Source organism: Molossus molossus, unplaced genomic scaffold (assembly GCF_014108415.1).
Source record: "Molossus molossus isolate mMolMol1 unplaced genomic scaffold, mMolMol1.p scaffold_m16_p_7, whole genome shotgun sequence".
NCBI lineage: Eukaryota > Metazoa > Chordata > Mammalia > Chiroptera > Molossidae > Molossus > Molossus molossus.
Genome location: NW_023425401.1, coordinates 8,607,350 through 8,635,020, shown reverse-complemented (window position 1 = coordinate 8,635,020; position 27,671 = coordinate 8,607,350). Strand labels below are relative to the sequence as shown.

Sequence of the window (27,671 nt, the reverse complement as noted above, 5' to 3'; positions counted from 1 at the left end):
TTGCCCGTGCTCAAGGGCAGGAGACTTCAAGCGGTGGGAATTCCAGGGAGTGGCAATCTCGAGGACACCTTAGACTTCTATCAACCATACTCAGAAGCTGTGGATGCACGGCGAGTAGACCTCTGTGGAGAATGGCACCTACGGCTGGAAGGTGGCTTCTGGGCAAGTCACAGACTAAGTGCCAGCAGGACCATTCCCTCTGCCCTGGTGAGGTGGTCCCCAAGCCCTGCAAGGCCTGGCTTCTGCTTACCTCCCCCCTTTGTTCTAGACTCCTCCAGGTAGGAGACTTCCCTTTGTTCTCCCGGTGTGCTATGCTCGCTTCCTGCCGTGGGGCTTTGCATATTCTGTTCCTTCTGCTCGCGCTGCCTGTCATGTTGTTACCTTCTACCCTTTCTTGACTTCTTCCTGTAGGCATCACTTCCTGGCCTCCGTGGCTACTTGCCACACGATTAAGGATCTCTCCTTAATTCTTGGCACAATTGTGATTTAGCATTTTTATTTTCTGGAATTTCCACTGAACTGGAGGTTCTATGAGGGCCGGGACTACAGTATCTTCAGCCATGACCATTGTGCTGGGTACACAGTAGGTCAGTATCCTACTGGAAATGTATACTGGTGGGGAATAGGGAGTAAGAAAAAGATAGGGGTTTTTGGAATTCTGCAGAGCTTAAAAATGTTGAGTGAGAGTTGTAGGGAGAAAGTCAGAGTGGATAAATAGGAATGAAAAATGGCCAAGTCTACGGCCGTACCACTCTGAAAACACCTGGTCTCGGAAGAAAAATGGTTGAATGTCTATAAACCAGTCCCAGCTCCCAGGACTTCACTGTTTCTTCACTTAAATTCCATACAGGTTAAGAAAAAAAAAATCCTTCAAATCACCACAGCCTAAGTGTATTTTCACGTGTTAGTGGCTGCAGTGTATTTCAGTACGAATAGGCAGAATTTTTAGTAGATCTTTCATCGCATTCTGCAAAGTTACCAGGTATGTTCTTCAACTATGACTTCAGATCTTCCAGTTACCTTCATTTCGACATGATCATCTTCTTCCTTTAATAAGATCACATAAAACGCGTGTCTAATTTGGCTTTGAGTTTTCTGCAGCTGCTCCTGTGACTGCCAGTAACTTGCCCACCGTGTGGAGTAAACTGTGTTCACGTAAGGTGATTTCCCCTCCTGTCTTGTACTTCACTGTGGGAATGAAATCACAGTGATGCTTATCATCAAAAAGTGTCTTAGAATCCAAACATTATCTGCTCTGAGGCTTCTATTGGCAGTGTTTCGTGGAGTCTTTCAAACTGGGAAAAATAAAGCAAGGTATTCCAAATGGAGAGGTGGGGTGCACCATCAGAAACTCCAGGAAAGAAATGCATTAACATGGGGGACCCCAAACACCTGTCTAGGTTCCCTTTTATTTGCTGGTTAAGTTTGGCAACTGCGAAATTGAACGTATATCTGTAGATAGGATGCATATCTATTTATAAAGATGGATGAATGTACATGCACTATTTATTATTTTAAAAAGAGTCACCAGGCTGCAATTATAACCATTCTTGTTGGGCTTTGACCAGAGATTGAGCTCAGTCTCTTCAGAAGTTGGCACTTCTTTTTAAACATCAAATGTTCTAGGTTTGCTTTTGGAAAGGGATCTCATCTTGAGAGCTCGTGTGCACTTGCCTTAGGACTCTGTCCGATAGAGGCTTGCATTTACCGGGACGGATGGATAATGAAGGTGAACAAAGTACATTGGTATGTCCATGAACTTGAGTGCCTCCTTCACTCGGAGGAGCTTATTTACACCAGACCCAGGTAATTAGGCTTCCAGGAGCTAAGTGGTGAAAGGGCTCAAGATGTTTATCTGCAGACAAGCTCGGGCATCGACCAGCTGATGCTGAGCACAGGAGGCAGCGCACTGACTGCTTGGGGGTGCCTGGGCATTCTCGGAGCCATACCTGGGACAGGCAGAGCGATCCGAGTTAAAAATGAGGTTATGATATCTCGAGTTCTGGGGGCTGTGGTATGGCCATCTCGATGGGGTTGTGAAAGCAAGGGAAACAACTTCAGGCCCCTCGAAGCAAGGGTACCCTGAGGTGCTAAATGAAGAGATGGAACTGCTGTGCCTGGGGGCCTGTGCATTGGCAGATGATCACAACAGCCCTCAGTCATTTGAAGGATGAGCTGAATGGGGACTGGACCTGGAATGAGACGTGGAGTCAGTTTCCTACTCTGCCCCTTGTGGCTTGACCTTCGCCAAGTATAAGTGTCTGTTCTTTTGTGTCTGGCTTATTTCACTTAACATAATGCCTTCGAGGTTCATTCATGTTATAGTGTGTATCATTATTAGATTCCTTGTTAAGGCTGAGTAATATTCCATTCTGTGCATATACCATATTTTGTTATCCATTCATGCATCAATGAACATTTGGGTTGTTTACTGGGCATCTGTATTTTATTTTTTTCTTCTTCATTGGTTTTTAGAGAGAGCAAAAGGAAGGAAGCGGGGAAGAGAGAGAGAAGCATCCATATAAGAGAGGCACACGTTGATTGGTTTCCTCCCGCAGGCACCTGGCCGGAGGCCGGGGATGGAACCTGCAATCCAGTTACATGCCCTTGACTGGGAATCGAACCCGTGAGTGTTCAGTGGGCTGGCTGGTGCTGTAACCACTGAGCAACACTGGCCAGGGCTGGGCATCTGTGTTCTTAATTATCTCCTAGGTGGGGAGCTCGGGAGCCAATGGAATGGCTCTTCTCCTCGTTACATTATGAGTTCTTATACATAGGGTTAGGGGAGAGGAGGCCGGAAGGAAGTCATAACTGAAAGATGTGAGCACTGGTATTCTTTTTCTTTTTTTTTTATCCTCACCTGAGAACATTTTTCCATTTTTTGTTCAGATAGAGTGAGAGGGAGAGAGAGAGAGAGAGAAACATTGACGTGAAAGGGACACATCGAGAGGCTGCCACCCGCACGACCAACCAGGGCCGGAGACAAACTGCAACCGAGGTACGTGCCCTTAGCGGGAACCGAACCCAGGTCTCTGGACCGCAGGCCAACGTTCTAACCGCTGAGCCAAACCGGCCAGGGCGCTCTGTCATTCTGAAGTGTTTTGTCTGCGTATACAGAACAAGCAGCATGACCTCTGCTGCTGATAACGTACCTAAACGCTAACTGAAAGTTCGTGGCCTGCTGTAGGCAGAGAACGGGTTCACAGACCCGAGGGCCTCTAAGGTCAAAACAAGTGGTTCTGCCCGCAGCGGTGTGTGGGGAGCTGGTCTCCCCAGTGCTGTGCCGGTAGCTGGAGGTGACCCAGGGAGCCTGTGCTCCTCGGACCCTGGAGTCACTGCAAACCCGGGCTCTTGGCCCCCCGGGCGCTGGCCCTTAGCCGTTAGCAGCGCACTGAGGGTACGCCAGGTTTTGGTATTTTCTTCTCTTTAACACATATCACTACTTCAGAAGCTAAGCTTTTGGGGACCAGTTGAAACCCAGGAACCCCTAATTCCTCTGTTTCAGGAAGTTCGGGAGATGGGGAGCTCCCGTAGGTCCCCTCCTCGGGCTCCGCACGGGACGGGGAGGGCCCGTCTGCCCTGGAGACGTCTTCTCGTTCATCTCCACGTCTGAGCGCACCACTCGCTTTTCTTGTCAGATGTCTGGCAGTCTCTCCTAGGCTTCGGCCCCAAAGTTCAGGTCTTTTCCAATTTCGTCCTGTTTTTAGAGGGTGAATTTTCCTCCTTGATGCCCTTACCCAGCCATTTCAAAGGTGACAGAGACCCCCTCTGACCTCGTGGCATGCAGACGGCAGTGAGGCACGTGAGAAGGTGTTTGATATCCTGAGCCATTAACAGAATGCAGATCAAAACCACAGTGAAGTATCACAACTAACCTGCCAAAATTACTGAAAAATATATGCGTGGTAGCACCCAGTGCTGATGAGTAGTTACAAATGAGTGGCCAGAGAAGGCCTTGTGATAGTGTAGTTTTGTATGCTGATTGGTTACACAAATCTCCACACGTGAAGAACTGCATAGAACTACACACACACACACACACACGCACACACACACACACGCATGCACATAGTAAAATCTGAATAAGCCATGCAGATGTGAATTTCTTGATTTTAATATTGTAGTGTAGTAATGCAAGATGTTAACATTGGGAGAAGCTGGGGGAAGGGCCTGTGGAACCTCTCTGTATGTTTTTTGTACTTTCCTGGGAATCTATAATTATTTCAAAAGAAAAAGTAAAAGAAGGGAGGTGTAAGACATTTCTAATTTTTTTTTTTTTTTTTTGCAATGAGCCCTAAACATCTTATTCAATCAACCATAAAGGTTACATCTCTGTCAGATGCTTCCCAAAGTATAAACTGTGCCAGGCCATACATTAATCACACAAATGGCATTTCCTATGTGTGTCGTATAGAACGCATTTCACAAATGGCATTTCTTCTTTATGCTTGTCAAGGAGATGCTCACTGATGTCTGTGAAATTACTTTGGGGAAACGGAGGGCTCCCTCCCGACCTTTCGTCTGCAGCGCCGTAATGGATTCTAGGAGGGCTGCTGATTGTTTTGCTATCTTCAGATAAACGTTATTTTCTTAGGCTGCTACCATCCACCCCAAATGGTGAAACGTGCCTATTTTGAAAAATGCATGAATCAACCATAGATGTCTGAGTGTAATCTGTCGATCTCTCATTGTTTGCTGCTTCATAATGTTAGAAGGCCCCAGGCCGGCAGGACTGGTAGCCAGAGGCACAGGTGTTTAGAATAGTTTAAACATCAAGCCACAAAAGCTCGTCTCGGCCACAAATCCTGCATTTTAGTTCATCGTGTTGGTTTTCAGACATCACTGGAGCATGATGTTTAAGGGTCCCCAAAGGCAGCATGCCATCTTCCCTGGGGACGGCACCTTCACTCGTGCAACTACCGCGTTCTGACCTTCTTCTCGGCACCTGGCAGGACGCAGATGATGAGTGGAACGTGGGTTTTGGAGTAAGATAAACAGAGTGTCTGTGTGACCTGGGCAAAGTAATCTAGCTTTTGTGGATCCTGGTTTCTTCATTTTAAAAACTGGTGGTAAAATGTTTTCTGTCCTCGAGTGCATTTTATGAGAATAAAATGTGCAAAGTCCAAGTGCGACGCCTCGCCTGTAAATCACCGTACAATGATTTAAATTTTCTCTCTTATTTCCTTCTCTCCCGTCGGAGGGTTCTTTAGCCGGTGTTTATGAAAATGTCTGTTTGGAACACATCTTGGCAGTCACCGCAGTGACTGACATTTTCCCGCCCACGTCACAAACCCACCTGCTGACCTCACGGGACTCTCTCTCCCAGTTTTTGCTTCCTTCCCCATTTTTGCTCAGTCTGGGCTCTGCTTGGTTCTTCCTCCTTTGCCTGTAGAACCAATGGCGTTGGCTCTTTGACAGTGGGGTGCTGAGGGTATTCGGCCACTGCCATGCTGACTCAGCCCAGGGGTAGAAGCACCCCCACATTTAGGGGTGATGATGATAAGAACTGATCAAATGCAGGAATGACGGGCCCAGATAAAATGACGTGGCTCCTATAACAAAGTTGTTGCAAGGATTTGCCTCCCTTAACGCGTTGCATGTTTCCTGCGTAGCGTTAATGACATTAACAGTTTGAAAGCATATTTTATTGACTAGAATCCTGAGTTAGTTATGGCTCACAGGGTTTGTTTTATTGCCTTCCTATCAACGCCAGATAGTGTATCTGTCCCAGTCCTGGGACGTTCTGAGGCTGGTTGTGGAAACCACAACTTCATCACTTGACAGTCTTCAATAAACACGTCGATGAGACGTTCAGGGCAGTGGCGGGTAGGTTTTGTGTTCGCTTTTGTCGGTGCTGAGTTTCCAGGCCATCTGCACTCATCTGCTATTTCTTGTGTATTTGGGGTTTGATTCCTAAAGCCATCACAATGAAGTCCAATAGCTTTCTAGCATTCCTTTTCCTAGGGCTGATTATTTCATTTCAATCAGGTATCTGATTCCTAATTGGAAAACAAAACAAAGAAGCGATGAAAAAGACCGCGGTGGCAAGACACTTCCTCTTTGAGAACTCGGTTCAGGGGTCTGATCCTTTCTCTTGGGATTGAGGAAATGGTTTGGCTATAAAATGTCCATTAGCCCAAAATAAGCAAAATTGCCTGCAGGATCCATGGTAGGTACAGCCTTGAAGGGTAATAAAAGCCTGTTTTCAATGAACTCCTAAGGACACGATTTAAGCCCTAGAATGGCTAGTCAGGTTTTATGTTCAATCCCTTCTGATTATACTTCCACATGTTTCTGGAGAACAGTGTCTGAAAAGTGGTTCATTACACAAATCGTATGGGGCCGGGGTAATTTGAGGCTTATTGACCAAGTCCAGGGGCGGGGTGCCGCTCAGGTGGGCGGGAAGCAGCGAAGCCTGGCAGACTGGTCCATGTGGCATGAACTGACTTCAAAGTCCCCACATTTGGTTTAAGTAACAATGACAGTTTGCATGCTAGCTGTGCCCCCAAGAGACAAGAATAAACTAGTAATTTAGGGGACAAAAGTGGATTTTGGAAAGGAAAGACATCTTCTGAAAATTAGCTGAAGACGAATCTTGAACAGTATGGGAAGAGGGCCTGAGAAAGGTTGAAATGCTTCTCATTACTGAGGTTTGGTAGGTACTGGGATGCCCAGGGACTTTCCTGTTCAACCCCAGCCTGGTCACGGAGCAGGAACGCGGTGGTATTAGAAAAAACAGACTTGGACATCTGAGCTGAGGCAGAAAAGCTGGCTATTTTTGGAGGCGGAACAGTGAGCTGAACAGGTCCACCTGCCAAGAGGGGGTGGCAGGAGGTCCGGGGAATGTCATCCTTTCTGTGTTCTCCGTGGTTTCCAGGAAGAGCTGGAAGTCGGTGCTTACTGTTTATTACCAGTGAAATTAAACATTGTGGAAGGGCCAGCTATACACAAAGTACTGTGAGGGACCTGAAAATGGACATTTCAAAGGTCAAGTGTGCGTGAAGAAAGACCGCCGGGGCACACCCTGCATGAGGAAGGCTCCCCAGGGGCTATGACCTTGAGCTGAATCTTGAAGGAGGACTGAGTTAAGCGAAGGAGAATGTGGGGGACCCATGTGTCACTGTGGGGATGATGGCAGTGGAAGACATGGAAAAGTCTGGGATTTTTAAAGAAGGGAGAAGTATTTGCAAAGCCACAGGATGAGATCTTCTGGCCATGTTGGGGGCAATTCTAAGACCATGACTGCAGTGTAGGAGCAGCAGGCGAGAAGGAGTGAGTCCCGGCCGGACCCGAATATGGTGATGAGTTTGACTTGTGTAGTCAAGGTCAGTGGTGTTCCATCCTGGCCGTACCTTAGACCCCTCTTCCACTTTCTACTTCCAGAGACTCTGATCCAGTAGGTCTGGGGAAGAAAGTTTGGAGATATGTACCAGTCTACCCCTCAGCTAGGCTGTGAACCATTAGTCACTGATAGAATTCACTGATAAAGCAGGTGTTTAAGAAGAGCCCACACCTGTAGCTGTGTGGGACGATGCTTGGAGAAGCCCCTGTGCTCTCTGGGAGGAGCAGTCGGCGAGCCTGTGATGGTCCAGGGGAGAATAACCAGCGGCTGAGGGGCGGCAGGTGTGGAGGGAGTGAAAAGATGATTGAAAGAGAACATCTGGGAGCCGTGTGTGGGTGTATCGGAAGAAGAGAAGTGTGGTCAGACTGCCACAGAGGAGACCTGTAGGCAAAGACTGAGTGTCCTTGGACTGGGAACCGAGAGAGTGACCTTTCAGTGGGATGGTGGAGGTGGAAGCCAGGTAGCCTTGGTTGAAGAACTTGAACCTGTTTCAATAAGCATTCAAGTTCGTTATGATCATGGAAAGAGGTCTGATCTCAGGGACCTAGATGGATTCCCGGGAATGAAGGGAAAGAGCTGGTCAAGTAAGTCGGGGCCACGTCATGGGGCCCTTGGGGGCCAGGGGTTGAGTTATGGGTACGGTGAGCTCCAGTGCTCTGCTCTCAGGCTGATGTTAACTTGAGAAATGAGCAGATTACGAGGAGAAGGGTGGACAGGTGGGGTGAAGGCTGGGACAAGGCCAGTTCTGTTTTTATAGTCCTGATGATATTTGACAGCTCTTTTAACGACAGAATGATGAGAATGTGTGGCATTCTCTCTCCCTGGGGAAAATATGGCCACTGAGAAAGGTCACAGCTAATAGGAAAAAAATGAATTTTATTGCTTAACTGTGGGTTTCGTTTACTTGTGTTCTTCCTGTTTCCCTTGCCACATGTTTTCTGAATCGACTCATTGACGAGGCCAAGTTTCTGGATACGAGTATGTGTTTACCAGAAAATGCTCTGCAATCCTTCTTCACCCTGAAAATATTAAACAACAACAACAGCAACAAAGACTGCATGCATGCAAAAGTGTAGCTAGTTTAGGCTTGTTTTTGTATTGTCTTAGTTTGTAAAGAAGAACTATTTGGGGCTCAGTGTGACGGTTCAGAGCAGGGTTTCTCAACCTTGGCACAGTTGGCATGTTGAACCTGTTGGTTCTTCGTTGTGCATTGTAGACTGGTTAGCAGCATCCCTGGCCTCCACCCAGATGTTTGCAGCACCTTTATCCTCCAGTTGTGACAAGTGAAAGTATCTCCTACCATTACTCAAAATCCCCGGGGTGGGGAGTGGGGGGAAAGGCAAAATTGCCCTAGATGGAGAACTATTGGTTTCAGAGGAGTGTGGTGATTTTATCGGGAAATAACCACTTCCTCCTGCTATAGTACGGATGGTTTCACTGAAGCTCGTGGACCCTGCAAAGCTTTTTCTTGCCAGAAGAAAATTAATGCATGTTTATAAATTCTTTTGTTGAAAGTTTATTTTAAAATATTTAAAGAAAAAGGAAATGCTACTTTGCTGGTTGCCTAACCGTCCATTTGCTGACCGCACTTTTCCACTGTGGCATTCAGTTCCTGGATCCGCTCCATGTGATTGTGTCAGGATAGTATTGGTTGTTTCTTCTGGGCCTTTATGCCCTCAATGCAAAGGATATTGTGAATCAGGAAGTTTCCAAATAGTAATGCCAGGTTAGACCTGGGTGTGAAAATATGGATTTCATTGCAGGGCCTGGATTCTTGTGTTAGACCTGATGCCTTCTAGCTTCGAGCAAGCCACTGTGCTCTTTCTGTGCAAATTTCCTCCTCTGCGAAATGAACGAGATAATCTATATTATCATTAAGTTTGCTTCGAGTTCTAACCATCTAAGGTTGAAAACGTTTGATTATTTCTTTCTGACCCCATGACATATCCTCCAATGCAGGGCACCCCAAAATGTGCTTTGCAGGTCACTGGTGATCCATAGACCACGATGCTGGTCTACAATGGAGGGCAAACAATTAGAGATGCTTTTCTTTTAAAAAAAATGTTTTTATTTTTTTAAGAGAGAGAGATAGAAACATCCATGTGAGAGGGATACATCAATCAGCTGCCTCCTGATTACCTCCTACTAGGAATCAAGCCAACAATCCAGGCATGTGCCCTGAACGGGAATCGAACCGGGATCTCTCAGTCCATGGGACAACACTCCATCCACTGAGCCACACTGGCAGGGCTAAAAATGCTTTTTATAATTCAACACAGTAATTCTATGCCTGTTAAATAATAATATTAAAAAAAATAATAATAACAATAACCTTGGGCTTATATTTTGTCCTTGTCTTTTTAATTTAATTTTTCTAGTAATTCATTTTTATTATAGTTTATGGAAGTACTAGTTCACAATGGATTGGAAGAACAAAACAAATAGTCTCTCACCAGAGGTAGTTTGAGGAGCATTGTTTCCATGTATAATGGGAAATTTTCTTTGCCTCCCTTTCTACTGTAACCGGTAAGAGATATTTAGTATATTGCTCCTCTGAGGTTTAAATAAAAAGAAAGGCAACATATTGTCTGTCTGCTGTATTAGCAGCATAAAGGCGGCAGCTGATGGAATGTATGATAAAGAAATTAGCCTTATAGAGAATCAGAAGTAATTCTGGAGTAAACCCGAGGTTCTTTTTGATTGCATGTATGTTATGTGTATGTGTCTTCACATAGCTTGTGTTATTGTCTGGCATTAGGATAACATGTTTATCTTAGGACATGAACTGAAGAGCAGTGAACATAGCCTTTTAAAAATTATTTTATTCCCTAGAATCCCTTTAGATCTGAAATCTACCATAATGCTTGGTATACTGGAGTCTCCCAAACTGGCCGATGCTGGTGCGGGTAGGCGAAGAAGGAAAACACGGGTTATCCTCACTGAAGAGATTAGCACAGGGGTTTTCGAATCCCTTCTGTCACTCAGACTCATCCAGCCCGTGGGAAACTCCATTATGTGGAGTCAGGTGTGGTAGACCGACATGCAAACAACGGTCGTTAAGCAGTAAAGCCCTTTACAGTTTGACCTTGGTCTTCACATGTTGAAATAGGGCAGAGGAGCCAGACTTCCAACTGACAGTTATTTGAAGCAGAAAACATCGCTGGATTCCCTGCACGGAGGACCACTTGTTCCAGTAGCTTGTGTTCCACTTTGAGGGGAATCATCCCGAGGCCCCGCCCACTGCTGGGAGCCCCGCGTGCATGCCCCGCCTTATTAGGGTCCATCTCCTGGCCCGCGGTTCCCTCTCGGTCTACGTGGGTTTGGTAGTGGCTTCCTGCTGCCCAGCAAAGGGCCAGAGCTCTGTCTGCCCTATTAGCAGCAGAAAATCACCCTTTCTTTCCGTTTTTTTTTTAATCCAGAGGATGAAATATATAACATATTTGGAAACTCCAGTGGAGGACTTGGCAGGCGTTTCATATTTACTTGGACTTCACATGAGTTGGATGCGGTCCTCTGATTTCCCCGCCTCCCTCCCTCGGAACAAGTTATTTATTATCCGAGTGAGTGTGCGCTGGCGGATCAGACATGCACATGGCACGTCGATCGCAAGTGCATTTGTTCGGGGAGATTTATGTGAGCCCAAATTGTTTCATATTGGTTTTCATTGTTGAAAATTTACTGTATTCATCCTGGGTTTGGCGTAAGGACGTGTAGTGTGCTCCGAGTTCCTGTGGTTGGACATTTTATCGCTGTAACACTTCATGCAAAGGAAATTAAAAAATATATAGTGAAAGCGTTTCCCTAATATGTTTCCAATCAGCTGTGTACTTTGGTAATTTGATTTGTAGGAACTCGAGAGGAGAGTACTACTGAGCTCTTTTCAGTCATTCATAATTCTCTGGGAATTCGGATCGTGGTTCCAAGTGCGTGAAAATGTCTGTCGACGTTTTCTGAAGGAAGCCCTTTATTATTCTGTTTGTATGTGTTAGCGGTTTGTGTTGTTGTTGCTATTGTTGCCACAGCGGTATCTAAAGGAATTCAGGGACGGAGGTGAGGCTGCTCTCTGTTAGCTTGGACAAGAGAAAGGGATGTGAGTTGAGGTTGATTGGCTTGCCAGAAGTCAATCACTGGTGCCGAGAGGCGGGTCCTTTTACTGCTGCATTGTCCCCTGTATCTATTCCCGCTTCTGTGCTCTTTGGGCTAAGCAATCAGACTCTAACTGGTCAATTCCTTTGCCCGGTGGGCTCCAAATGATTTGATATGCAGTGTCTAGAGGCATAGCCAATGTGGGACAGCCCCAAAAGTGTCACACACAGGTTGGAGGTGTTATTTGGACAAACTAAGTCAAGATCCAGGCTGTGATCCTTTGCATCGTCATTTCTTTGGCTCTTTCTACAAGGACTTAAGGGTTCTGGCTTGTTACCTCTTTTGAGCATCTCTGGCCTTTGTCTTGTGTTTTTTCCAATGAGTGAGCATGACTTCTGTTCTGGCTAGTGAATTAATATGTGATAATCTATACATTGGTAGTTGCAGATTCCCTTTATCTAGTTCACAACCTGAAAGTAAAATCAAAGCGAAATATGAAATCATAGCTCTCAGAGCTGGGAGGCAAGACTTGGAATGTTTCAGCTGGTGAAGACCGTTGCTTGTCAAGAGTCATTTAAAAAAATATTTTTCTTTATTGATTTTAGAGCGAGAGGAAGGGAGAGGGAGAGAGAGATAGAAACATTGATGAGAGAGAACATCGATTGGCCGCCTCCTGCATGCCCCCCACTGGGGATCCACAATCTGGGCTTGTGCCCTGACTAGGAATTGAACTGGCGACCTCTTGGTGCAGGAGTCTTAGGTATAGAATTTTTCAATTATTCCCTATATTTTAATTTGCTGCTTTTATATCCTACTACATTGTACACTTCTCTCTTGACCTCCAGCAGTTTGAGTCCATTTGGTTTTGTGTAAGACCCTCTTCCACGGTGTTATTCTAGCCCCCGCCCCCCTCATGCTTCACTGGGCATAAATAAAGTCGCGCACGAGGTGATGCATTTTGGCCAAGAGAGCTCATCAATCCATGGTTTTTCATTGGAAAATGCAGTGTGGGCGGATAATCTTCTCAGTCGTCAAAGAATTAATGTCAGTGAAAGCCAAGTGGAGATGTAAAAAGCTTAGCTGCATTTTGGGGAAAATAGCCAAGGAGGATGATGGGTCCTGTGATTGGCAGGCCTGGCTTAGGTGCCTGACTTCGCTCGCTCATTGTCGGCCTGTCTTCCTGCCTCCGTCTCGGGTCTAGGTTGCACCTACGATGGAAACACCTACAACAGCTCCTTCAAGTGGCAGAGTCCAGCCGAGCCCTGCGTCCGGCGCCAGTGCCAGGTAAGTCAGGCGTGGTCCTCTCCCGGGAAGGGGGATCTGCAAAGTCCTCCTCACACGTCCCTTTGAGATCACATAGAAAAACAAAACCAAGCAGCAAAAACCGACTGTATTCTTGTGTCTGTTTCTCATGACCTTCACCCAAACAAGACAGTACAGGCTAGATAGGGTGTAGGACTTGCTTCCAGAAACACGCAGGGAGTGTTCGCCGTTGTAAAACCGCGCCTGGAAAAGCTCCTAGAAGATGCATGTCCTTGGGGAGCATTCATGTCTTCCTGTGAGCCAGCTTGCAGCAGGACACACATTCCTGTTAGCAGAAAGAGGTACTGCGAGCGGATATAGGTTTTCCTTCTTTGATTCAGAAACATTTTGAATGGGAGCCAATCTGTACACTGTATTCAGTCAAAGCAATTAGCATCCTGTAACCTCAATGATTTCAACCCAACAAATTTAAGAGCCACCGGGTCAGCCCACCGTGGTGCGTGCTTGCTGAACTTGGAACAGAGCGCCGACCCCAGGTGCTCTCAGATCCTTACAGGGCCCAACACAGCCAGGTCAGCTGAGAGGCAAATGAAGAAGCTAAATTTTCAAATGCCTGTCCCTTAAGAAATGCTCTTTAAAAAAAAAATGCTCATTAAATTCTGACATAGTTTTAAAATTCTTCTTGTGGAGAAGATGCTGCTAAATCATTTTACCCCCGCCCCGTTTCACTGTCCAAGGTTAAGCTTTTGTGTTTAAAGGAGAAAGAAAGGTTAGTGTAATAATGTATATTTCTCTCTGATTTTATCTCACGTATATGTACATTTAGTTTATTGCGATCTGAATTTTATCTATTCATGTTCTTATTAAATGCCCACCGTGGTCATGTTCTCTTGTAAGATCTTCGGTGATTTATTCAGTGAGATATTCAGCTTATTTATGTAGTACATCTGAATTGTTTGGGAAAGTAAGTAGTAAGTAGAATAGATATAAATAGGAGATTCATTGAATAAATGAGTATTTTTGAATTTTTACTCTGGATTATAGAGTCAGTCAGCTTCATGGAACAGCGACAAGAAAAATAAGGTGTTTTTTTCCTTTTTATTGAATTTATTGGGGGTGACACTGACTAACAAAATTATACAGGTTTCAGGGGCACAATTTCACCACACATCATCTGTACACTGTATTGTCAAGTCTCTGTCCATCACCATTTATCCCCCTTCACCCTCCTCACCTCCCTCCCCTCCCCCACAGCACCCCACTGTTGTCCATGAGTCTTTTCTTTTTTCGCTCCATTCCTTCCACCTCCCCCAGCCCCCCAGCTCTCCCCACCTCCCCAGCCCCCAGCTCTCCCCACCCCGACAGCTGTCAGCCTGCTGTCTGTGAGTCTGTCTCTATTTTCTTGTTAGAAGAATAGTGAGTTTTAATAACACCAAAAGCCCACATTTGGCTCTGGCTGGTTTGGCTCAGTGGTTAGAGCGTTGGGCTTGGGGACCAAAGGGTCTCAGGTTTGATTCTCATTCAAGGGCACATACCTGGGTCACAGGCTCAACTGGGGGTCGTGTGGGAGGCAACCAATAGATGTGTCTCTCTCATATTGATGCTTCTCTCTCTCTCTCTCCCTTCCACTCTATCTAAAAAACCAATGGCAAAATATCCTCGGGTGAGGATTAACCAAAACAGAAAAGCCCACCTTTGTTCTAAAATTTGCACCAGCCCATCCCCACCCTGCTCTTCGACCAGCGACATTCACACTCTCTGGGGCACTCTGACAGCCAGGGTTAGAGTCTTGGAAACAAGGCCGCTGCAAGCCCTGTGGAGTGTAGCGACAAATTTATACAGTGGTCAGAGGTTTGAAGATCCGACGTCGCAGTGGCCAGTGGTGAATTTGGATGCAGACTATTTTAATTAAATGAAAACTACCATCTGGGAGGGAATATCTTGTTGACTGAATAACACATCAAACCATTATCCGTTAGCATCAGAACTCCTCCTGCCTATCATCGGAGTCTCTAGCCCCACAGCAGGGCCCAGAGAGAATGATGCAGAAAAAAGCAAACCCTTATTAGAAGAGATCTTCAAGACCAACAGCCCTGGGAGTCAGGGACAGCTGGCCGGCAGCGTGGAGCCCAGAAGGAGACGTTCCCTCCCCCGATGAACTTTGCCTTTTAGGTGTCCTCCCTTTAAAAAAGCTTTACCCAAGCCCCGCTCACTGATTTAAAAACACCATTTCGTTCAGTAACCATCGAAGCAAACCCGTGGTAAGGTAGTTGCACAGATCTGCTCTGCTCAGCTGGTGCCAGCCCACCCTGCTGACCTTCTCCCTCTCTAGGGAGGAGACCTCATCCATGAAGGCAGGTCGTGGCCACTGCCTGCACCTGCCAGGGAAACCCTTGTGGAAGATGCTCTTATGCAGAATGACAGAATGGCAGCCTCTCTCCCAGCTCGTCTTCACAGAACACAGATTCGGTGACAGAGGAGAGAGCGCAGTGCAGTGAGGGAAGTGTGATTTATTGCTTCACCTCTCTGGACCTCACTCTCGTCCCCCACAGAATACAGGTAGTGCGCCCTGCTAGGTGGTTGTCAGCAGTGAAGAGGTGGGCATGAAAACCACCTCTGGTGGAGCCTGCCTGTCCCGGGTCAACCAGGTACCAGACAGTTAGCCGCTGCTCCGAGATCTTGTTCATTTCCATTTGAGTTGCATCCGAGCTGGTGTCTTACATCCTCCTACCAAAGGAGTTCTGGGGGTGAAGACCTGACCTTTATTGTCTGCTGTTGGTTTTTAACTGGAAGAGGACACTCTGAAGAAAACAGGCGGGATGCTCATGCTGGGAACTGACCTGACTTCTCCATCTGGAGGGCAGATCAAGGGACTTGACCTTGAGCTTGGCCCTCTGCGTTGCTCCAGCCCCGTAACCAAGGCGCCGGTCCTTCTGGGTGTCCATTGCAGCACCGTGGTCGTTGGTTTTTCCTTTCCTAAGGTGACATAGACCACAGTAAACATCACCGGTGGGAGCCGCAGGCCTGACGGACGTGAAGATTTGAGGGAAAAAACCTTCCTTGTTGGATGGAGATGATATGGTAGCAGATGCGATGAAGAAAATGACCTAGTTATCAAATTGTGACATCATTTTCAGCCTCAAAACAGGACAGAAGAAACACACAAATCCATCTATAAAAAGGGTCGAGAGCATGGTAAAAATTCTTCAAAAGGCAACTCTGAAAATTAATTTTCAAAATGTTCACCTGACATTAAAATGTTAGAGTCCCAAGATCAGTTTGCAGATGAGTCACTTGATTTCATCGTTAAGACCTCAAGTCTTTATTTTGACATGTGTGTTATGAGCTCTAAAATTGTTTTATCGAATCCCTTTAGTTGAGGCTGGAGAGCTGGTTTCCGTGGGAGGCAGAGAGAACTTTCTAAGGTTGCAGGGCTGGTCTTGTTATTTCTAGAAGGTGGGCAGGATTTGGGTCGCCAGAGGCCAGTCTAGGATATTACGGCTGTCCTCCGCCTCATGATTAATGGCTTAAAGTATAAAAACAGTGATAGAAAGTACAATCAGTGTTGAAAACCTACAACAATTGTGAGTGGACAGTGAGGCTCTGTCAGTGCTGACTGACAGCAAGGCCTTTTTAAAAAAGATGTATATGTTATTGACTTTTTTAGAGAGAAGGGGAGAGAGAGAACATCGATCGGCTGCCTCCTGCACGCCCCCTACTGGGGATCGAGCCTGCAACCCGGCCTGTGCCCTGACCAGGAATCGAACCAGGACCTCTCAGTCCAGGGGACAGTGCTCCATCCACTGAGCCACACCGGCGGGGCAGCAGCAGGGTCTTAAACACTAGATTCAGAAGAAAGAAAGAGATTAGGCCAGAGAGAAAGGCCACGGGCAGGGCAAAGAGCAATGACGGACTAGTGCTCCGAGTTCCAAGCCATCCAGGGGCCGAGCCAGGGAGCTGGGCCCGTGGGTGCTCGCACCTCTGGACCTGGCGCCGACCCTTGCTTCGCGCTCCGACTCTCCTCCAGTTACCTCGTCTCTTCCCCACGCGAAGAGCTCAGGGGCACTCTGGGCTGACTCTGCCCCTGGTGCTCTGTTTTCCAGGAAGGCGTCGTCACAGAGTCCGAGCTGCGCTGCGTCGTGCATTGTGAGAACCCTTCCAGGCACCTGGGAACATGCTGCCCCACCTGTCCAGGTAAACCTCCCAGGAAGGGGCGGGGTTCCCGCCCCGCGCGGTCCCGTCAACCTCGGAGCTGCCTCGAGAATGCGTGACTTTCCCCTTTTCTCCCTGGACTTTTCCTGGCTTCACGTGTGCACTTAGTGAGTTTAGAGCGCAAACTGCTTCGCACGTGGAAATGCAAAGCCCGGTGAACGTGTGGCGCCGCCGGTCTTGCGCGTGGGCGCCGGAGGCTCCGAGGCCGGCTTTCCACTCCCCGGGGCGCAGGTAACGTGTGTTTTGGAAGGAGAGGCGGGGGCTTTCCCTCGCTACCAGAAATGTCTTTTTACTGCTCCAGTCTGCGGCCCGTGGGCCAGAGCTGGCCTTGGTGATGAGGTAACCAGATGTTTTCTGAAAACTGAGAGCCACGTCCCTGAGGGAATCGGGCCTGGGCTGAGCCGGCCTCAGCGGTCACTGGGGCAGCGAGTGGGACCCACTGTCTTTTCCGAGGGCTTCACCCCAGCTGACAGCGAGGGCTCTGTCGTTTCCGGGGGCTGGGTGTCTCCTCTGCCTTCTGCACAGGACGGGCCTCCTGCACCTCTGCTTGCCCTCAGGGATGAGCCTGGGATGTTGAGTGAGAGATTTTTTCCTGATCCCTTAAGCCCCTGGCCAGAACGCTTAGACAGATGTTCTGCATTTTGGGTTCTCCTCGGAGTGATTTTCCTCGTTGGAGGCCACACTCACAACTCTTCCTGGCTTTGAGGTTAATCTCCAAAGAGCCTTCTGTAGTGCAAATCTTCCTGGGACCAGGCTGAGGCCTCACGCTGGTCGCTTTGCCAAGGTGAGGATCCCCGCTCCGGCGCCTGCCACTCCCCGCCACGTGGTCTGAAATGTCGAGAACTGAGTCCCTTCTGAGGCCCCTTCTTTTCTTGTCTGTGAATGACGTAAGGACAGTCCCTCTCCGCCACTTCTGACCTTCCTAGGTCCCGGCGCCATCTGGATCGAGCCAAACTTCCTTTCCGCAGCGAGGTTTCTGTGGAACATCACCATGCGGACCAAACCCGGGCTGATTATCACGTCCATAATCCAGTTACTGCCTGTCTATCAAACAGTTTGTCTGAGTATTTTCTTTCTCTGAATGCATTAAATATGCTTTGTATCTCATCACCATCCTCTGAAATGAGTAAACAGTCGGTATCAAGTTAGATCGCTGGTTCTCTAGGCTGCACAGTATCACCCGGGAAGCTCTCAAAAATAAATCTCGGTGCCCAGGCTGCATTGCAGATCAATTCCATCGAAGTCTCTGAGGCTGGGGCCCAGCCCGCCCAAGCCATTCCAAGCTTAAAATTGATAACAGAGCCGATGTTTTCTGCTGCGTAGATTTAGAAATTATCCTAGCTCTTAAATAGGAATTCGGTTGCGTGGCGTAGACTGTTGCTTCGCTGACACAGAACCAACTCGGCATGTATAACATTCCTCCTCCTCAGGAGATCGTCCTATTTCTGTCTGCCTTTGGAAGTGTGGGCGTGCCAACATCGGAGTGAATTTACGCTAGCCGTTGAAGTTATCGTATTTGAGCAACTGCTTCTCCCACTTCGTTTTTGGTGGAGTTCCCAAGAAGGGAAGGCTGAACTCCATGGCTGTGGATACTACAGGTTGAGGCTCAGGGCCCTCCAGGGGGGCTGGGTGCTCTCCGAGGTTCACAGAAGGAGGAATGAGATGCAGGGAGACAAGGCTGAAGGTGGGGGTGGGCTGCGGCTTCTTCTCTTTCTTGGCCACCATCCTGCACCCCCCTCGCCCACACACCATGACCGCTGTCCTGCCCGGTTCCAGGTGTCCCGAGAGGCAGATGTGCAGCGTTAGCACGGCAGCGCCACGCCCGGGGACCTGTGCCCTCGACGCTGGGCTCGAGATCGACTTTGCTTCCTCTCCTGCTTCTTTTTTCTCTTTTCCTCCTGTTCTCCACTTCAGAGGCCGAGTTTGGGCTGCAAATAGGAAGAGTCAGAAGAGGCCACATCCATAGCAACCAATGTCACCCCAATAAATTTAATTAAAAAAAAAAAAGAGGCCACGTCCCGAATGCCTCGCCCCTTGTCCGGGGGGACAGACTCGGCCAGGACCGGGGAGGGGCCGTCGGGGAAGCTCGGAGCGTCGCCTTGGTAATGCAGAACTGGCGTCTGTCGTTGATCACGGGATGCATTCCGCAGAATGACGAGCACGCGCAGCCTGTGGTCAGCTTCCTCCGGAGACGGATTTCGGGGCATTCTTGGTTGTCTGCTCCTTCTCACTGACTCTGCTGAAGGAGGGTGGGTGGGGATGGCAACAGTTTGCATGGGATTTTCGTGTGAAACCCCCTGTTTAAGTTGTCAGATGTAGATGGTTGTGGTTGACAGGACCGGTGGTGCAAACATAGGGAAGCACGGAAGTCCCTCTGTTGGCAGTGTCCTTTTCAAAGAGAGGACCAGGTACCTGCCATCCTGAGCAGACAGCGACGGCCACCAGGACGGACCCGGGGCTACAGGCCTCCCGCACCCATGGGCACCGCAAGGAGGGGGCGGGGTGTCGGTCCAGACTGCAAACCAGCCTCACTCAGCTCTGCAGCTTCAGACTTGGTGGCATTTGTCTCCGGGTCTTTCTCTTGATCGAAGGGCTCTGCAGCTAGCCTTAGAGTGTCAGGTCCAGCAGCCAGGTCAGGTGGGTGCAGGTAACGCTTGTTCTCCCCGGAGGGGACCAGCGGCTTCAGGAGTTGGGCGGGGTCTGTGGGTGAGTTCAGTTGACGAGCACTTACTCCCCAGGGCCTGATCCGGCTTCCGCAAGAGCCCCCTGCCGCGCCGTGGCCACTGGTGCTCCGTGGTCCGCTGTGCGGAGGGTGACCTCAGCGATCCTGGCAAAGCGCCCCCCGAGGGCACACCTGAGTGAGGTGGCTCTGCCATTAGTGACAGTCCTCTGGGCCTGTGTGACATGGCATTACTGGCCAGCCTGTGCTTTCGATCATTGGTGAGATCTGCCAAGAATGTGTCAGCGTCCTGAGCATCGTAATGAGCGGGAAACGCCTCCTGGGCCTATTTTAACCAGACTCGCTGGGAGCCGCAGCCCTTTAACAGGACACGGGGGGCCTGGAAACCTGTGTGGTACCCCCTGACCTGCCTTGGCCGCCTCTTCTTGTCTTGACACCTGCCCCTCTGTATGGTGTGGCCAGTGAGTCAGAGCAGAGTTCAAATCCCAGCTCAGCCACCTGCCAGTGGGTGAGTTACTTCTCTCTCAGCCACATCTTGCCCAGCGGGGGACAGGGACACAAGTCCCCACTTTGTAGGCGCACTGTGCAGGTGGAGTGAGATCGTGGGTCTAGAGGGCCTGGAAGAGGTGGGGCCATTCCTGGGGACCCACCAAGTCGCAGCTCTTCATGTCATTTCCTCTGTAGCTCATCACTGACCTCTCACGGAGACTTCTGTTTGCTTCTTGCGGTCCCTCTGGGCTGTGGGCCCCCAGCCGCGGTCAGTGAGGTCATGGTGAGTCCCTCCGACTGCAGGGCGCACCCCGTGCGCTGATCCCTGGTCGCCCGCAGGCTGGCCCAGGTCCAACCTCTGCGCCTTCCAGCGCTCAGCTCTCTGGGCCCTCGTCAGTCTGTTGTACTCTTGTGTATTCGGTGTCTTTTCTTCTTTTTCTGTGAAGCAATATTGCCGTCTGGTTGAGGAGGACACTCTGCGAGGTGGAGGCGGAGAGGGGGACGGATGAGCAGTGGTTAGAAGGAGAGTGTCGAACCGAACCCAGACTGCTGCCGAATTCCACACTCTTCTCTGCTTTCCAGGCTGTGTGTTCGAGGGTGTGCAGTACCGGGAAGGGGAGGACTTCCGGCCAGAAGGAGACAAATGCACCAGGTGTTCCTGTGCTGTAAGTACTGCCCTGGGCGGCCCACGGACGTTCCTTCGGGGTAACTGTGCCGGGACCCACCGAGAGCAGCCCCGCTCCCCTCTCCGTCCTGGGGAACCGGGGAGAGCTCGTGTCCCTCGGCAGGTCTCAGCCCCGGCACTGTTGGCTCTGGGCATGGTCCGTCCTTGTGGTGGGGCTGTGCTGTGCATCGTAGGGTGTTTGGCAGCATTCCTGGCTGCTACCCATTAGATTCTAGTAACACTCGTGCCCCACGCGTCTGCAGACATTGCCACGTGTTCCCTGGGAACTAGCCACTCCTGTTTGAGAAGCACCCGTCTAAGGACTGAGGGGAAGAGGCTGACGTTCCTCCACTTGCCGTCCCTTTGGAAGACATGGTTCTCTGCTCTTTGGCCAAAGAAGCTTCTCGCTGAAGCAGCTGTTGAGTTCTTTAGTGCAGTCAAGTGGGAAGCAGACGGGGTCAGCTTGCCCCGGGGTGTCCTGTGTGGTGAGAGAGGTGTCCTGTGTGGTGGAGGACTGGTCAGTTCCGCTGGAGGAAGGGGCGGAGCAGGGATCAGTGAGGCGGAGCCACAGACCGGCCTTTCCGGGTGCCGTTGACTTGCATTCATGTGCAAGGGTGTCCTCCGAGGGCTAAGGATCGGAAAAAAGGAACTTGGCTGATGTTATGGTATGAAGGGGATCCTTTTTATTTATGTATTTCAAATTTGGAGTAAAATCACTGGTGATGGTGGTGGTCATGGTGATGATGGGGAACCTAGTCTTAACCAGCCGTTCCAAGTTATTTACACCATATACTTTTAAAGCTTCTAATCTTTTGTAATAAAGAACATGCAGTGTGCATCTCAGAATATTAAAAATAATGGGGAGCTCGAGTACCGTCATTTCACTAAAGTAGAATCATGTGTGGTTCATCGTAAATCAGCATCTGTCACTTCTCTATGTTTCTTTGCTAAAATCTTTCCCCTTTCTATAGCATATATGTTTTAGAGTCCAGAGTAAACATGACTAAGGTGAGGGTGTTTTTGTGTGAGGAAAGGGGAGGAAAAGAAGGAAGGGAGGGAGGGAGACTGGGAAAGAGAAGAGATATATAATATATATAATGTGTGTGTATATATATGTATATATAATATGAGGTATATAATCCACATCATATTGTAATAATATATAAAAACAAAAGTAATTTACTAGTGAAGATGAACAAGATTTTGCATATTGAGAGTCAACGTCCATGTATTTCCTCTCTTGCTAATATGGTTAAATAGCTTTGTGTTATTTTTTACCTGTATAATTTCTATTTGCCATTAAATATTGCTCATTTCTCAATTCTATTTCTTTCATATTGGTAGCTATAAAGTTTTCTGATAATTTTTTAAGAATACTTTTTTATTGATTTGAGAGAGAGAGAAACATCAGTGTGAGGGAGAAACTTTAATTGGTTGCCTCCAGCACACCTCCCAACCAGAGATCGAACCTGTAACCTGGGCACGTGCCCTGACTGGGAATCGAACCAGCGACCTTTTGTTGCATGGCATGATGCTCAACCAATGAGCCACGCTGGCCGGGGCTGGTCATTTTTCTTTTTTATGCATCTCATTCTTTTGGGTCGATTGAGGAAAATCAGGGCACTTCTCAGTAGGAAATTTTAAATCCACACCTGAACAAACTGTCTTTCCCAGAAAGGTGTGCCAGTGTGCCAGGTGTGCCAGTGTGCCAGGTGTGCCAGTGTGCCAGGTGTGCCAGGTGTGCCAGGTGTGCCAGGCTGGCAGATGAACTTCCTGGCGGAGGAAACTGAGAAGGTGGAAAGGAAGATGGAAGGTCCTGTTGATTTGACAACAGTCATACCGAGTTATTTAGTCACATGCATTCACGGCATTCAGATTTCGTGTCTTTCTTTTCTTTCTTTCTTTCTTTCTTTCTTTCTTTCTTTCTTTCTTTCTTTCTTTCTTTCTTTCTTTCTTTCTTTCCTTCCTTCCTTCCTTCCTTTCTTTCTTTCTTTGTTTCTTATTCTTTATTGATTTTAGAGAGAGGGAGGAAGAGAGAGAGAGAAACATCGATGAGAGAGAACATCAATTGGCTGCCTCCTGCATGCCTCCCTCCCCCACTGGGGATCTGGCCCACAGCCTGGGCATGTGCCCTGACTGGGAATCAAACCAGTGACCTCTTGGTGCATGGGTGGATGCTTAACCACTGAGCCACACCAGCTGGGCGATTTCCTGTGTTTCTAAACACAATGTGTGTTTAACAAAACACAACCGGGAGCCAACGTCAGGCTGCTGGAAGTCCTGCTTTCTTCTTTGATTGAAGTAATAAAAATTCAAAGGTGTTAACTGCCCAATCTTTTCTGCTCAGTGAGTTCTCTCCAGACCTACGTTCTGTATCATTTTCTACGTCCCTACACATAATTCCTTATGTTCTTATATTCCTAGTCCTAATCCGATTTCCTTTCTGGTTCTCCATGTTGCCCCCCAGCACCCAAGGGGCAGCTAAGGGCTTTGATTCTGACCCTGACGTCCACCTTCCCACTGACAGGATAACTGGAAGGAGGACGGAGCCCGAGCTTGGGGGTGGGATGTTTGTGAGTAAACTCGGGTCTGGGCAGGGCCGGCAGAGCTGTTTTGTTTTTGGGAATATAAAACTTTGAGGTGTAATCTTTCTCCTTTTTTTGCAGCATGCTATGAAAATAACCTGGGTTTTAACATTCTTTCATCACGCAATCTTTTGCTACAGTACCCTTCCTAAAAAAGACGTTGCGGCTGCAAATGCCCCGTCTTGGGCGTGGTCACTGTGCAGATGTGCGTTTTGGAGGCTCCTGCTGCGAAGGCGCCCTGCAGCCTGGCCCCGGCCCTGTGAGGCCCGGGTGGGACGGTGCTGGGTGCTGCGGGCAGCGACCTTGGCAGCTTCGGTGTGGGAGGTGCGGGGCAGCGAGGTGCTGTCTTGTGAGAGAGGCCAAAGCTGGACCAGGCTTTGGACCAGAGCAGTGTGAGGCGTATGTGTCTATATATCTATGACTGCATGCATCCACACACATATGTTCAAATCTACATAAACAGGCCCATACATACAAATACCGACACATACTTACCTGTCGAAGTTTGGATTCCCACAGAAACAGACCCTGAGACGTGTTGGCGTGTAAGTCATTTTGGGAGGTGGAGAAGACTGGCGGAGGAGTGGAGATGAGACAAGGCGGGCAGGCGGCCACTCGGGCTGTCACCAAGCGGGCGTCACTGTTCAGCCAGAGCTTGCTCTTCTGGGCGGTCCGGGAGCCAGTGTGTGACTCGAGCCTCCACATTTCCCACCGGGGCGAGAGATGGGATCTGATTACATCATCTCTGGTCTGCCCCAGGGGAGTTGACTGGGCACGTTCTGAGCCTGCCACTGAGGGGGCTCCGTGGCCTCCAGCAGCAAGAGGAAGACACACAGGTGTTGGCACTCAGTGGGAGGCTGTGGGAGGGGCAGCAACATATACGTGTATGTCAATGTGTACATAGATACACACACAAACATGTATATGTTCACATTGTTAGACCTCTGAATATGGATGTGTACACATATGTATTTTTGCACATCTCTGGAAACTGGACCACTACCTCTTTCTGAAACCTGTTACTCTTTCTTCTGTACGTTTAAATTTTTTTTCTATTTCAATTTACATGCAATATTATTTTGTGTTGGTTTCAGGTGCACAGCCCAGTGGTTAGACAATCATGTCCATTACAAAGTGCTCCTCTTGATATTCCTGGCACCCAGCTGGTGCCATGCATACTTATTATGATATTATTGACTATATTTCCTAAGCTGTGCTTTACAATCCCGTGACTATTTTGTAACCACCAATCTGAACTTCTCAATCCCGTCACCTTTTTCACCTGTTCCACAACCCCCTTCCTCCTCTGACAACTATCCGTTTGTTCTCTGTATCCATGAGCCTGTTTCTGTTTTGTTCATTTATATTGTTCTTCAGATCCCATATATAAGTGAAATCATATGGTATTTGTCTGACTTATTTCACTGAGCATAATATCCTCTGGGCCATCCATGTTGTTGCAAATGGTAAGATTTCATTCTTTTTTATGGCCGAGTAATATTCCATTTTATATATGTACCACATCTTCTTTATACACTTGTCTATTGATGGGCACCTGCATTGCTTCCATATCTTAGCTATTGTAACTCATGCTGCAATAAACATATATGGGCGCGGCAATTCTTACAAGTCAGTGTTCTGGGTTTCCATTTCTGGGTCTGTATCCGGAAAACCCATTACTGTTTTTATGCCTTCAGCCCTTTCCTCCGGCTGCTGCCCTGTCTGGACCGCCCCCTTCTCTTGTTTCAGATTTCTGCCTTGTGACACAGCACACTAAAACCCAGAAATGTCTTCTCTTCCAACCCGTGCCCCTCTGCCCTGGAAAGCTGGCCGGCCCCTTCTTGCAAGGGAAGAATAGCTATTGTTAGATAGATGTCCCTCTCTCGAGATTCCTCTCTGCCTCTGAGCGCCCCTCTGGAGTCCCGCACGTGGAAGCCTCCTGTGTACGGATTACTCGCTTCTGATGAATGAAGGGTCGTTCCTTGTCCTCAGGATGCCTCCGGGCTCTCCAGTAAGCACTGTGTCCAGTGGCTGGTAGTTCCTATTCCACCCCATTAGTGGCACTCTCCAAACCTGTGAAACTGTCCCCCCAGGTTTTTGTGATGTGATGATGGAGGCGGGAAACCGGGGAGACACTCCATGTAGTGGAGACGGATTCCTTAGGTAGCATAACAGACGCCTGACCGAGGACCGGACATCCCGATTTAGGTCGCCGCGGTCTATGACATTCCAGACCGCTGAGAACATGCTCACATTGGAAGCTAGCAGAAGATTTCACAGTCTCACTCTTACCCATGCCCGAAGCAGAGCGAGGAACATGTTTAGGTGTGACGATCATCATATTCATGTAGAAATTGCTTTCCTCTTACTTGTCAAACCGTATCGCCTCCATTAGTCCTTAGACAAGTAAGATTTCCAAGGGACTCGCTTCCCCAGCATCCCAGTACCCACCCGGGGGGCGACACCGGAGTTCCCGAAGCTGTTCCGTGGATGTGTCTGAGTCCTCTCGCCTGTGTTCCCTGGAGCATGTGTTCAGTCCAAATAAGTCCTATCTTCATTTTCAAATGGAAAGAAGCGGACTCTTTCCTGAGGCAGAAGGCAAGCATAGTTTACGCAGCGTACTGAGCAGTGGTTAGAGCGTGCATCTGCTTCTCTTCCGTTTAAGCTTGAGCTTTATTACCTGCCTAACGGAACAGCAAACAGTGCTGTCTGCCTTTGTCAGTCAAATTCTCAGGGACCGGGAGGGTGGCAGTTGGCACAGACATTTCTGTAAAGCCCGTCTTCTAGGCTTCTGAGACTCAGGAGCAAGGTGTCACTGAGAGATGTCTGTGTTCTCTTTACCAAACTATTTTAAGAAGCCCACGGGCTCGGCCTTCTTGGAAATTGCTTACTGAAGGGAGGACAGCCCACAGAGCCGTCGGACACTCTTAAAAGAGTGGCACGTCCTCAGTCTGTAAAAGCGGCCAAATTGACCGGCCAAGATCAATTACTTCTGCTGACAAAGGCGTATTAAGTTCAGAGGGTTTTTGCTAATAAACATGGGTTGTTAATGGGCTGTCTGTGATGAAGGCTCTGGCCTTTATTGGCTCTTAGAAGCCCTGAAGTCCATAAACACCTTTGCTCTCACTTACGGTTTAGAGATTGCGAAGTGCTGTCTCCCAGGGAAAATGAACTCCTAGGACAGTTATTTGGCGGGAACAAAGAAAATGAGGTCTTCGCGAGTCCCCCTCCTCTTAGACCCAATTCTCCTGACCTCTGCCAAGTTCTCTGGCCTCCTGATTGGCCCTCCCTTGTTCTCTCTGCTCTGGCCTCTGGGCAGATCCTTGGATCCTCACTACACAGAGCGCGGACCAGACCAGCCGCGTTGGCCTTGCCCTGGCGCTCGTTAGAAATGCAGGATCTTGGGCCCCACCACAGACCCGCTGAATTGAAATCTGCCCTTTAACACGCTACCCAGAGGGTGCATTTGCCAAACAGAGTGTGAGGAGCTCTGGTCTGACACCTCACGGCCTTGACCGAGGCTGCTCTTTCTTTCGTCTTTCCTTTCTCCATCTATCGCCCCCCATACCTGTTAACACCTGTTCATCCTGCCCTGAGAGGCCCAATTTCCCCTGACTCCCAGACCACATCGAGTCCTGTTGCCAAACCCTCTAGAGACTCGAGCAACTATATTTTTCAAATGTTTAAAATGATTTGCAATATTTGTGTGTATGATCCTTTTATTTAATTTCGTTTGGGTAAAAGGGTGACTGTGTCTCCAGGGTGTGGTCCATGAAGGGCATGCATAATGATCGCTGAGTTTTCCTTCTTCCCCCACGGCCTCTCTCGCGCCGCACGTTAGTCCGCACCGTCCAGCAGAGAGGAGGGTGGGCCTATCGTCCGCCGCTCCTGCACTTACTGTACATTGCACGGGATGTGGGTGGCTTCCCTGGGAGGTCTTGTTTGAAACGTGCTGTGTGAGCCTCAGAGGCTGGCACTGCGCATGGCAGCAGGAAGGTGCGGGGGCAGGAACCTCTCTCCCGTGGTCGGGACCACGTGCTGTGCCAGGCTTTGAAAGGAGGGCACAGTTCTCCCCGCTCGGAGTCGACCTCGCCCCGAAGCAAGGGGGGCACATCCCACCTCCCCTTGCTCCATCCAGCCCAGGCTCCGGTTGCACGTCCCTGTCATGGGCAGCGGTGGGCCACCTCAGCAGTTCTGTGGTCACATGACGCCACAGCAATCCAAGCGACAGTCCCAGCCACACCGCTGTTCCTCTGACACGACTGGGGACCCGCAGTGCTGAACCCGCCTCTGGCCTCTGCCTCACTTGTAACATGTACGATTTGGAGCATTTCCATTACTGGCTGTCAC

At 48.8% G+C, this 27,671-nt stretch overlaps 1 protein-coding gene across 1 annotated transcript in view; it reads left to right on the top strand.

The window, feature by feature from the left end:
• Positions 1 to 27,671, top strand: part of BMPER (BMP binding endothelial regulator) — a 227,661-nt gene that overhangs the window by 40,248 nt on the left and 159,742 nt on the right. The window contains exons 4-6 of the mRNA XM_036247202.1: positions 12,630 to 12,712; positions 16,795 to 16,885; positions 20,655 to 20,737. Of these exons, the coding sequence (XP_036103095.1) occupies positions 12,630 to 12,712; positions 16,795 to 16,885; positions 20,655 to 20,737 (257 nt within the window). The remainder of the gene's footprint in view (positions 1 to 12,629; positions 12,713 to 16,794; positions 16,886 to 20,654; positions 20,738 to 27,671) is intronic.